General features: G+C 43.0%; 2 protein-coding genes across 7 annotated transcripts; one reads left to right on the forward strand and one right to left on the reverse strand.

Moving 5' to 3' along the window:
- LOC104699563 (protein TIME FOR COFFEE-like) lies at positions 39 to 7,588 on the forward strand. Of its 6 annotated transcripts, none has more exons than XM_010414885.2 (12): positions 39 to 266; positions 370 to 663; positions 744 to 877; positions 963 to 1,116; positions 1,197 to 1,404; positions 1,515 to 1,590; positions 1,681 to 1,749; positions 1,842 to 2,037; positions 2,154 to 2,223; positions 2,310 to 2,376; positions 2,467 to 2,805; positions 2,907 to 4,424. In XM_010414885.2, the coding sequence occupies exons 1-12, from the start codon at positions 179 to 181 to the stop codon at positions 4,245 to 4,247; spliced, it is 3,036 nt and encodes a 1,011-aa protein (XP_010413187.1). In that variant the 5' UTR covers positions 39 to 178; the 3' UTR covers positions 4,248 to 4,424. The 6 variants fall into 6 exon arrangements, with proteins under 6 accessions (XP_010413187.1, XP_010413188.1, XP_010413190.1 ...); XM_010414886.2 differs by having other exon boundaries at positions 2,470 to 2,805; XM_010414888.2 differs by having other exon boundaries at positions 2,494 to 2,805.
- Positions 4,455 to 6,372, reverse strand: LOC104699561 (fatty-acid-binding protein 1). The gene is made up of 4 exons (XM_010414884.2): positions 5,928 to 6,372; positions 5,560 to 5,809; positions 4,815 to 4,906; positions 4,455 to 4,725 (listed from the first exon to the last, which is right to left on the reverse strand). The coding sequence occupies exons 1-4, from the start codon at positions 6,292 to 6,294 to the stop codon at positions 4,583 to 4,585; spliced, it is 852 nt and encodes a 283-aa protein (XP_010413186.1). The 5' UTR covers positions 6,295 to 6,372; the 3' UTR covers positions 4,455 to 4,582.

Raw genomic sequence — 12,458 nt, forward strand, 5'->3', positions numbered from 1 at the left:
TTTCTTCCATGGGTAGGTTTTTTTTTTTTTTTTTTTTTTCCTTTGCAAACAAATTAAAAAAAAAAGTTATAGGAGGAAACGACGAGAGATCACCGAAATATACATAAGGAAGCTTTGAAAGAGTGAAAGCTTTTTTTTCTCAGTTGATGGGAGCTTAGATTGTTGTAGCTTTGCATGAATGGATGATAAAAACAGAGAAGCTCGAAGATCAACAACAACCATTGCGGCTTCTAATGGAGTAACAAGACGGAGACAGAGACTCTCAGGTATTTTTTTTTGTTTCCTTCTTCTCCTTCTTTTCTCCTTGATTGTTTCCCGATTTTCTGATGGGTTTTTTTTTTTTTTTTGCTCTGGTGTTGTGTGTATCAGAGAATAGTCGTGAGCAGATGCATCAGGAGGTGATGGATCGACCGGGGAAGAAAGAGCGAGATCCGGAATCGTTGAATCGGAGTAAGAGGAGACGAAGCGAGAGGTTCGCGCGGAGGAACGAGGGAGATTTAGAAGAAGAAGAAGAAGAAGATAGCTCGGATGAGAGTCTGGGAGACGACCATGTTCATCACCAGAAGAGCTTCTCGTCGTGTCGTATCCCGAGGCATGCGTCGTCGTCTTTCAAAGTCGCCGATGAAATGATCGGCGTACCTGTCCCGAGAAAAGCTCGCTCAGGTTTTTTTTTTTCTGATTCAACTTGCATTTCGAGATAGATCCCTTCATAAGGGTTTCTGATTCAATTCCGGCGATTGCAGCATGTATAAAGAGGTCGCATGACTGCCGGACTTCATCGGGAACCGGTGGCGGTGGATTCGGAGAAAACCGGCGAAGACCTTCAACTTCTCCGGGGAGCTATAGCTTCGAAGTTGTTTCGCCTTCTTCGAAGAAGGTCCGTTCCCGTTAACTATAACACTAACATTAGGATCAACACAGAAAATGTTTTAAATTACTAATTATAATCCGATATTACCCAGATTGTAAACGGATCCAAATCGCGGATACCCAAGCCGCCAAAATCATCCGGCACGGTTGAGGACGACTTGGAGTTCGAAATAGCAGAGGTTCTATCCGGTTTGAAAAAGCAGCCTCTTCCTACCTCAATGAGAGCTGACGATTCGGAGGTTAAAGGTATCTATCACGCACGCCGCAGTTAGTTAGTTTCTTTGTGATTAAAACTTATCATCGCTTGCCTTGAATTAATTTTGCAGGTGTCAAGAAGTTGAAAACGGAAGGTGATGATTCCTCGTCAGGTGTAGAGATCGCTTGTAATGCTAGAATCTGTGACTCATCGAACATTGATAAATCTACCACTGACGGGACTAAACCATCGTCAGCAGTCTCCGATATTCACAAGGAGAAGGAGAACGAAGTAAGGCAACAAACACGGACCATGTTGGATTCGGAGGTCTCAAAAGGGTAAATGAATCTAACAAAAATAAAGATTAGATAATTTTCCTCTTTTTTATCCCATTGTTTTTTGAAATCTGACATCTGTTTTTCTTTCTTTTCTATTTTTGGATCTCCAGGGTATCAGAGGGTCCACAATTGGAAAACAACATAGATGAGAGTCATTCCAGTAGTAAGCTCGATATTGATCTCATGGTGAGATTTTTAAGTCCTTTTAAGATTTTCAGCTTTAAATAGTCTGAATGCTGCAAATGTACTAAAGAAAGATCGTTGTCCTCTCAATAGGTTCCTCCAGCAGTGCCCTCCTCGCCAGGGAGAGTTTCTCTTCTTCCATTGGTTTCTGATTATTGCAAGGCAAGTGTAGATTTAAACAGCTTCTCTTGTTTAAGCATCTCCCCATTTGGTTTTTTATTTTATTTTTAACTCTGTCTTGCTTAATGATGCAGCAGGATAGTTCTTTAAAGTGCAAAGAGAAGATTATTCTCAAGAATGAGATGACTCATGAAGAAGTCCAACAGCATAAGATTGAGAAACACGAATGGCTGAATCTTGATATAGAGAGACCTAACCAAGAGTCCGGCAGAGATTCTAACTTAAAATTACAGAATTTTGATTGGAGCCAACCTCAGCAGGCTACTTCTGGTAATCTACCTTGAATATGATTATGAATCACCAACCAAGTTCTGGTTGCTAAAGTTGATGATTTTTCTAGGATACACAAATTTACCTTGTCTGTCCTATGTCTATCTCAATTTCAGCTCAGCAGAGTTCCGTCTTACCTTTTCCGCTAGCTGTAAGCAGCTGGCCTAGCGGGATTTCTCCCCAGGCGTGAGTTCTGAAAGTCCTAACCTGTCTTAGTTTTGTTTTGTTCTATAGCTTAATGGTCAGACCCTAAAAAGACAAAATATTTGCAGATATGTGCCCCTGATACAGACCGGTAAGCCTGTGGATGGGAGCAATGGATCTTCTACATTAGTGCAGGTATATTCTGTTCTAGTTGCATTTGTTCTTCATATATGATGATCCTGTTTCTTTTACTGGTTTAAGATCATGATTTGTTAATAATAATAGCAGGGTGCTCCTTTTTTTGCCTCTCAGCCTAGGCCTAAAAAGTGTGCAACACACTTTTTCATTGCTCGGAACATTCAGCTACATCAGCATTTCGTCAAAACAAGCAATGTCTCTACACCAAACAAATCTTCTGTGTATCTTAGAGGTGGTGACTTAAGCCCGGCCGCTGGAAACCCATCCTTGCAAGGAAGCTCTCCTGTTATAAATTTAAACTCCCAGGCACATGATGGAATTGCAGAAAATATTTCTGCGCCTAAGGAGAAAGCCTCTGAAAGAGTTCATTTTACCTCAACCAGACAGAAGAAATCTCAACCACCCCCTCCATCAAGTAGTATAGTGGTATGAACTTCCTTGCCTTTTTATCTTGTCACGAATTTGTGTTGATCGCATTGGATTTTTACCGAGACTGCGAAAGTAAAATCATTTCTCTCTTAACACAGCCTGCTCCAGCTTTCATCTTCCCCTCAAATCACCATTTGCAACCAGTCATGGTAGCTTCTAAATCACCTCTCCCAACAAAGAGCCCACGTGTGGCTGTTGGTTCAACATCGGTCAACTTCAGTCATCCAAGTTCATCAGCCAGCGAAGCTTCTTCTCCGTACTTTACAGTTCTTCCAAACAATGCATATTCCTTTCAACTGTCATCAACCATCAGAGGTGGGACTGCAAGCCAGGCGTTGCCTTACTTCAATGGGTCCTTTTATTCGCCGCAGATGTTCCAACAACCTCCTCAGCTTATGCAGAGACAGAGTCCATCTCAGAGGGAGTCAAAAGCATCAAGCTTTTCCTCATCATCCCACAGGCAACCGCAACCGCACCCGCAAGTTAGTGTGAATAGCATTTCAGGCCAAGCTAATGTTCAGCAACACCGGCAACAGTCACAAAAGTCTGAGGCTAAAGCAGCTGGAGATAACTCTGATTCAAGGGGTAGCCACAATCAGAAAGGAGGCCCACATGGCCAGATCATGACAGCCCCTGTTCAGCCACAAAACTTTTCCATGTCATTTGCATCTTTTGCCGGCGGTGCTACCCCTGCAAATCTGAATTTCTCCTCCAATGGCTACCACATCATCTCTGCACCTTCTGGTGTTCAACAGAAAAACCATCAAACAAATGACTCAAAGTCTGGAGGTGCAAGCTGTTCAAGCAATGCCGAAGACCCGAAAAAGACTCTTCCTGGGAAGGCTCCAGTGGTGATGAATGGACAGACGCTGGTTTTTGACAATCCATCGAGAACCCTCAACTTTGTTTCTGGTACTTGGCCTCCTCCTGCAGCAACGACAATAAATGGGGACCCTTCAGTGTTTACCCAGCATCATGCACAGAGGCAGAAGCAATCTGGTCGGAGTAAAATGATGACTCATTCGCAGGTTGACTCCGTGTCTGCCTCGTCATCCCAGTGGAAAAACCCTGCAAACTCATCACTCACGTCGTGTAACCTCAAGCAGTTCCAGTCTCAGCAGCAGATAAGAACTCATGGACAGACTCAGATTTCTTTTGCTGCACCATCACAGTCGCAACCTTCTCAGGAGCAACATGGGAGATCTAGTGGCTCTTCTTCAGTCATCGGGTCTGGTTCACATGGCAAAGCAGCAAACCACAAGGTCAGCAATAGCAAAACCTTGCCATTATCACCTATTCCTTCTTCTCCTGCACACGCACAGGAACAGGCGGAGAATTCAGCTTCCGGGTCGACCAAGAAAACGTCTCCTGTGTGTGGAAGGACCGTGCCACCGATTATAAGTTCATGCCCAGGTCATCTGTCTGAGCTAAAGTACTAGTTTCATCGAAGCAGACGTATAAAGCCACAATTTTTGCAGTGTCTCTCTTCGAGTTTAGGCTATTCCCAGATGAGGTGATACCCTAGTAGTGGGTTAGTAAAAAAGTATCGCTTCTCCAGGGAGTGAACGCTTTGGGTCGGTATCTAAATTATTTAATGTGTTATGGGGTTTAATTTCTTTCGTTATGATTGTGGTCTAGTGTAGATATTTAGACTAACAAAAAACCCATTTCACCAAGCAATTTATTACAAATACATTCCTCAACATATATATCGTATAGAGAATCCGATAGAAAAGATGGCGAACATTGTTTTCTTCTTCTACTAGTGAACTAACTAGTTGTCGAAGGCTAGAGAAGCCACATTATCAAGAAAATCTTCTCTTGCATTCTTATCAAACGGTTCTTCACCAATGTACAAGTCTAAGATTGACCTACACAAGAGTTGGCTCTTCACACTCCCGACATGGTCTCCCTCAACTGAAAAGAAGAAGATAAAAATATAGAATAATCTCTTGAGAAAGAACAAAATTTCAGAGGCGAAGAGGTTTAGATAGAGAGAGTCTTACTTGCAACGCTGAGAACATGGCCTGGTTCTTTTGTCAAATCAATGGTGGAGTTTCTTGGAATATTATACTCATCTTTGAAGAGGCTAGTGAAGCTACAGAGGGATAGATATCAAAAGTGAACTAAACTATTTCAGCAGCCAAGACACAACATACACGATGAAAAGGTGCAAGTAATTATGAGAAAACAAAAGTGAAAAAACCTTAGAAGCAACTGGTCGTTGTCAAGGCCACCGAACTTTTTGAGTCTGTTACCGACAGATTCTTGAAAAGCACTGCGAACGGAACGGATGCTGAGTTTGCCGTAGACAATCTGGAGCCTTATAGTCATCTTAATATCGGCTTGCATGAGATCATCCAAGAATGACTTGTTTCCCCTGATCTCCGAAGCTGGTAGATTTGCGTATTTCTCACCAACAAGCTTCTTCACATCATCACAATCAGCGTACACACCTGCCATCATCAACCAATCGCGAATGTAATGTAATGATCCCAAAACATATAAATCTACTAATTTCATATCGAAGAAGGAAACAAATAACTAAGAAGGAATTAAAAAAAAAAAAAAGATTGAACCGAAGGCGTAGACATCGATGTTCTTCAATCCAAGTAAGCTCTTCTTCCTCAGGCCGACGCCGAGTAATCGCCGGGAATCTCCGATCNGTGAACTAAACTATTTCAGCAGCCAAGACACAACATACACGATGAAAAGGTGCAAGTAATTATGAGAAAACAAAAGTGAAAAAACCTTAGAAGCAACTGGTCGTTGTCAAGGCCACCGAACTTTTTGAGTCTGTTACCGACAGATTCTTGAAAAGCACTGCGAACGGAACGGATGCTGAGTTTGCCGTAGACAATCTGGAGCCTTATAGTCATCTTAATATCGGCTTGCATGAGATCATCCAAGAATGACTTGTTTCCCCTGATCTCCGAAGCTGGTAGATTTGCGTATTTCTCACCAACAAGCTTCTTCACATCATCACAATCAGCGTACACACCTGCCATCATCAACCAATCGCGAATGTAATGTAATGATCCCAAAACATATAAATCTACTAATTTCATATCGAAGAAGGAAACAAATAACTAAGAAGGAATTAAAAAAAAAAATTGAACCGAAGGCGTAGACATCGATGTTCTTTAATCCAAGTAAGCTCTTCTTCCTCAGGCCGACGCCGAGTAATCGCCGGGAATCTCCGATTGAAGCGGGGAACGAGAAACCGGTCTTGGGCTCAACAACGGATTCGGAGGTAGAGTCGGCTAGAGTTATAGATCCCCACGGTAACAGCAGAGACGAACGGTGAGAGGAGAAGGCCCACTCCAGAATCGGATGCCTGGGATTACGAGACGCCGCGATCGCAGCTCCGGCGGCTGCTGCAGCGCCAACGGTGACAGAGACTGCGACGGCGGAAACGGAGAAGCCAGATAATGACGTGGCACGCGGGGGCTGAGAAAACGAGAAAGGGAACCGAAACGAAACCATCTTCTTCTTGGTGTGGGTGAGACTGTTGTTGTTTAGTTACTTCACTAAAGAAAACACTTTTTTATTTGTGAAACACTTTTGACACGCCATTGATATGATTCAGCGACAATTTCTGCTGCTTTTAATTCACACGTGTATTGCACGTGACCTTTTACGGACAGGCTCTATTGTTTTGGGCCTTCATCGTTTACTAAAAGCCTTTTACTCGTGTATATATATTACTTTGGGCTTCTACTCTCATTTTGTATAAAAAGGCTGCCGAGTGCCGACTACACTTCTCCATCGCTTTATCTTTTTTTTTGTTTGGACAATATTAGGTTCTAAAAATGCCGACCAAAAAAAAAAAAAACCATTTTTCAAATAAAATATTATAATTGATAAAATAAGATTCCATTGCAAATATCTGACAAAAAAAAAAACAAAAAAACAAAAGCAAAGGGTAGAAAATGAAAAAAAAGGTTCTAACATGGTTTTATCAAAATCCAAATAAAGGATATGGAAGAAGGAAGATGTATGTATCCACTATCCACCACACTATTGGTGGTGGCGTCTTATCTTGCTTGAACGATTGAGGTTCATTTAGAAGAAGCTTATCTTTTTCATGACACCCGAGTTTTTATTTTTGTTTTCTAGTACGAAGCCCAATTTAGCCCATAAGGCCCAATTAATGATTACATTTCCTCTCACGAAATCTGACCGTCGATTATTCCATCGACGGTCTGAAACGCGCTCACTCGAGATATTTTGAACATTTTTTATCGCTGAACTTTTTCTTCTTATTAAAAAGGTTGTTGAAGATAAATCAGTGTGGGGAGACAAACGAGTGTTTAAGCTAAGAAGAAGAAGAAGAAGAAGAAGCGATGGGGGACAAGTCAGCAGAAGCGCATTTCCCGAAGCTAGAGAAACCCACAGGAAAGAAACAGACAGCGACGGTGGTCGTGGGAGTGCTGGCGGTGGGATGGTTGGCGATAGAGCTCGTGTTTAAGCCATTGTTCAAGAAGCTGAGCTCACCAAAGGACAAACCCGATTCCGACAATACCACCGTTCCTCCTCCCCCGTCGGACGCCCTTTAATTTGTAGTTTTCTTCTACTTTAATTAAAAAAATGAAGCTTTGTTTACAAATCTTGTTGTGTTTCTTTTCTCGCTTGTCTTTGTAATCTCCTTCGGTTCGTTTTTTTTACTGCTTTTGATGATGTCTTTAAATTAATAATCTTCCCCTTTTCCCTTTTCAATAAAAATCCCCCGATAAGGATTAATAATGAAAACCCGTGAGATATACGAGCCCTTTTTTTACTTAAATCCCCGATAAAGATTAATAATTATCAGCATTTGATTTGTTGGTAGTAATTTAATAAATAATCTTTCATAAATTTTTTTTTATTTTTATTTTAATTGTTAGTTGATAATATCGGTTTCGTATTGGACTGATAACTTGCAACATAAAATCATCTAATCTGTTAAATGTCAAAGGCTCATTGGCACTTTTTTTTTTTTTTTTTAACAAAGTACACGATTGGCTCAAACAAGCCAATGCGTAGGAACATTGTTTACATAGGTAGCTAAGTGCGGTAATGTGCGAATACCTCGCGCAAGATTATCCGCTTTACCATTCTGAGAGCGAGGAACGTAGACCAAAAAAAAAGAAGCAAACTCCTCATTATCCGTCTGTATGTCCTCCAAATAAGGTGTAAAAGCTGGCCACTCGTAAGGCGAAGACACCATCTTCACTAAGTCGGAGCAGTCGGTGAGAACAACAATGGATTGATTATCCGCTCCAATCATACAGCGCATAGCCCAAACAAGGGCTTCAATGTCGGCATGAAGAGGAGATAGACTACGGCGATGGTTGGCAGCACCCATAGTAGGGGCATCACCCCAGGGCGAAGTACAAAACCATCATGTACCCGCGAAACGATCTGTTCCTTTTCAAGAACCATCTACAAAACAAATATAGTTCGATAGGGACCTAGGAACCTGTAATCCCCTACTTTCACGATGCCCTGTCGCAACGGGAACATCCAAAGGTAATGCCAGTTCATCCACTTGAGCCGAGGTCCAGGCTTTTGCCTCATCCTCCGCTAACCGCAAGATGGCTAGGGGGTTGGAATCAAGGTTACCAAAATTTTTATCATTACGAGCTTTCCAGATATACCACAGAATCCAAGGGAAAAATTCATAGTCCGGGAAAAAATTCATATTTGTGAAAACAGACTCCGAGGGAAAAAATCCATATTTGTGAAAACAGACTCCGAGGGAAAAAATTCCCGGGCTGTCGGGAAATGCGACAAAGCCCAAACCTGTCCAGCGGGTGGGCACTCAAAGAGAGTATGATTAATCGTCTCCTTCTGAACACCACACAAACCACACATAGCATCACAACTCATACCACGTTTGCGGAGGTTTGCCGTAACTGCTACACAACCTGAAAGCACTTGCCACATGAAATGACGAAGCTTTGGTGGACAGCTGATTTTCCATATAAAAGCCTGAAGGGGTACAACATCCGGTCCAAATACTTTCGATTCAGAAGGAGCTGTTATATTTGAACGAAGAAGATGATACCCTGACTTAACCGAATATTTACCAGACTTAGTAAAATGCCAGCCCAAGAGATCCAGAGCATCCGGTTGTCGCATCGGCAAGGCGGAAATTATAGCAACATCTTCGGGCACAAAAGTAGCCGTAAGCTGAGCCATATCCCAGGAGTTGGAACTCCTGTCAATGAAATTTGTAACTCGAAGCAAAGGGTCAGAAGGCAACCCTGTGCTTAGTGCTGGTCTTGGGGATTGAGCAGGAATCCATGGGTCAGTCCATACAGAGATGGAAGCACCAGATCCTACCCGTTTAATGAGTCCTTTATTAACCACAGAGCGACCAGAAATCATACTCCGCCACCCATAGGAGGGGGAATAAGATTTAATAGGATCCAAAGGATAATAATGCTGATAGTAGCATCCTTTAAACGCCTGTGCAAAAATTAAATCCGGTACTGTAATCAAACGCCAGAGCTGCGTCGCCAGCAACGCCGTGTTATAATCATCCAAACACCAAAAACCTAGACCTCTTGTATCTTTACTATGATAAAGTTTATCCTACGCCACCCAGTGTAGCCCTCGTGATTGTCCAGATGAACTCCACCAGAAATTAGAAATTGCACTAGTCAATTTCCTTGTAACCGTCTTAGGTAACCGAAAGCACGACATAACGAAAGTAGGAACAGCTATAGCAACAGACTTGATCATTACCTCCTTGCCACCCTTTGACAAAAGCTTAGCTGGCCACCCACAAGCCCGGACTTGCAACCTATCCTGTACAAACGAAAATATTTTCATCTTAGCACCCCCTAAGCTTTCCGGAATACCTAAGTAAGATCCCATACCACCCAAATTCGTGATCCCTAGAACCCCTTTCAGCTCCTCCCGAAGATCATTGTCCACTGTATGTCCAAACTGGACTGAGGACTTCTGAAAATTTATTTGTTGACCCGAAACCCTTTCATATTTCCCAAGGATCCCTTGTACCACCTCTCATTGCTCCTTCGTAGCCCGACAAAAGAAAAGACTGTCGTCCGCAAATAAGAGATGTGAAATGCATATATTTGTCACATTTAACCATTCATCAAAATCCCCATTCCGCATGAAAGAATTGACCAATAAAACTAGATCAAATTTAACCGTAGCCCAGACTTTCTGGTAAAAGAGGGCAGTGATACCATCCGGTCCTGGAGCCTTATCTGGGTGCATCATGAAAAGCGCTTTTTTGAGCTTCTGCTCTGTAACCTCGCGGGTCAAAAAATTGTTTGTCTCTGAAGTAATAAACGAGGGAACCTCGTCTAACATTTCCTGAAGATCAAAGGGATCTGACGAGGTAAATAACTCTTGAAAATAAGATACCGCAATATTGTGAATACCACTCTCCTCCGTTGTCCAAACTCCATGCTGATCATGGAGGCCAACAATACGATTCCGAGCCCTTCGCTGCTTCGTTTGAGCATGGAAGTAGCTGGTACTATGATCCCCGAGTTTCATCCACCGACTTCTGCTTTTCTGATACCAATACACTTCATCATCCCTATACGCCTCCCGCAACCGCCAAGTAAGTTCTGCAAATTTGTCTACCGTAGTAGCATCGTTTTCCTATGCAGCCGCTAATTTAGATTTTAAGTCCTCAATTGTCTTCCGCCCGTAAGGTAATTGTGCCTTCCGCCAGCGAGAGATCGCCCTCTGACATGCGGTAATTTTATCCATTAACGTGGGAGCGTCGGTTGAGTTTGCATCCCAACCTTCAGCAACCGCACCATAGAAACCCTCCTTATCCAGCCACCGTCTATCAAATCGAAAAACACTTCGACCCCTATGAACCTTATCCTCAATAACCGCAACTAGGGGCTTATGATCCGATGCAATCATCGTTAAATATTCTGTAAAAGAATCTTTAAACATATCATGCGATTCCTCATTTGCTAGAGCCCGATCTAACCGGCACTGTATTGGCTTCTTATCTCGCCATCCTCGCCAGGAAAGACTATCCCCGAGAGAAGGAAATTCAAGAAGGCCGCAATGTCGAATCATAGTGTTGAAAGGCACAAAAGAAGAAGCGTGGCACAGTTTTCCACCTCTCTTCTCATGATTGTCTTTCAGCTCATTAAAATCCCCAATTAAAAACCAAGGTAAATCCCTGTTTAAACCAATCCGTGTTAACCTCTCCCAAACCAATTCCCGATTCTTTGGAACCGGATCGCCATAGACAAAAGTGAGATAAATTAATTTCCCTTTGTACACTAATTCCACATCAATAAGTCTGTTGGAGGCAAATAATATAGAAACATTATTAATTTTATTATTATTATTATAAAAAAATGCAAGACCCCCACTATAACCAATCGGTTCAACCGTTTTTAAATCAGAATAACCAAAATGACCAACAAAAGGTTCTAAAACAGAAAAAGATTGCCTTGTTTCAGAGAGAAACAAAAATTCTGGCCGATGCTTCCCCCATAAATCCCTGAGATATCCAATAGTCGCTTTATTTCCTAGCCCCTGACAGTTCCAGTTTAAGATCCTCATTTATTGTTCTGTGGTTTAGGTGGCCTCGACCCACCAGCTGTTCCCTTCTCCGTGTCCTGGTTCTTCGGGTTAGGTCCCTCGCCGCCCAGATTATTAGACCTAGGTGCAGGGCGTTTCTTCGGAGTTGTGCACAAGTAAACATTCACTTTCTTAGAAGCTGTACCCTTAAAGGCCAAAGAGGCTTTTTCCTTACGACCCTTATCCAACACCGGATTAGAGGAGGATGATGCTTCAGTAGGGGCCGATGTATCTATAGGGTCCTCCCCTTCATCAGTCAACTCCTCTCCTAAAGTCGCTGAATCCGCACCTGAGCCATAGCCGAACCCTCGCTAGCCAGACCGCCATCCTTCAGGATTGGTGAATCCGAAGTTTCACTGCCCACCGGAGCTACCACCTGGTCAACAAGACCAGTTGTAACTGTCGCACCTATAGGATTATCCTCAACCTGTAACGCTGATTCACTATCTTTCACCCCATCTAAATCCTGAGCTACAGGAAAAGCTGGAGCAGACAACATTGATGCTGGTACTGAGCCCCTTGTCTCAGTCTGGCCTTCCGCCGACCTTGCAAAAACCTTGCCACCCTGTTCAGACCGTAAAGCCGGAGCCTGGTCCCCATCCACATCTACACTGGGATATTGAAAAAGAGCCCTCTGAACCCTCTTTGGTGGTTGGGGACGAACGCCAGCCTCCTGAGCCAACAGACTCTGCTCGGTAGGACCCAGAGATTGACCTTGTTCTTTTTTCTCAGTCGGAACCACCACTGAAGCAAGGACATCCACAACAACTCGAGCCATATGGCGATTATCATTAACCTGGACATAACTTGGAACACTTTTTGGCTTAGCAAATGGCGCACCAAAGTCCCCACCAGATCGAGTTTTACCTCCCGAAGCATGTCGACCTCTGTTTGTTCGCTGTCGCTCAGTATTGTGAGCCACGCCTGAACCCTCAATCACCTTCTCCTTGCCTTTTTTCCGATCACTTGTTACCGCTCCCTTGTAGCTTTGAAATGGCATGGTCACTTCCTCTTCCATAGGGACGGGAGAAACCTGAGTAGACTTAGCTGATTCCAGCAAAGGACAATGATCCGTAGCA

The sequence above is a fragment of the Camelina sativa genome, chromosome 7, assembly GCF_000633955.1.
Source record: "Camelina sativa cultivar DH55 chromosome 7, Cs, whole genome shotgun sequence".
Taxonomy (NCBI): Eukaryota; Viridiplantae; Streptophyta; class Magnoliopsida; order Brassicales; family Brassicaceae; genus Camelina; species Camelina sativa.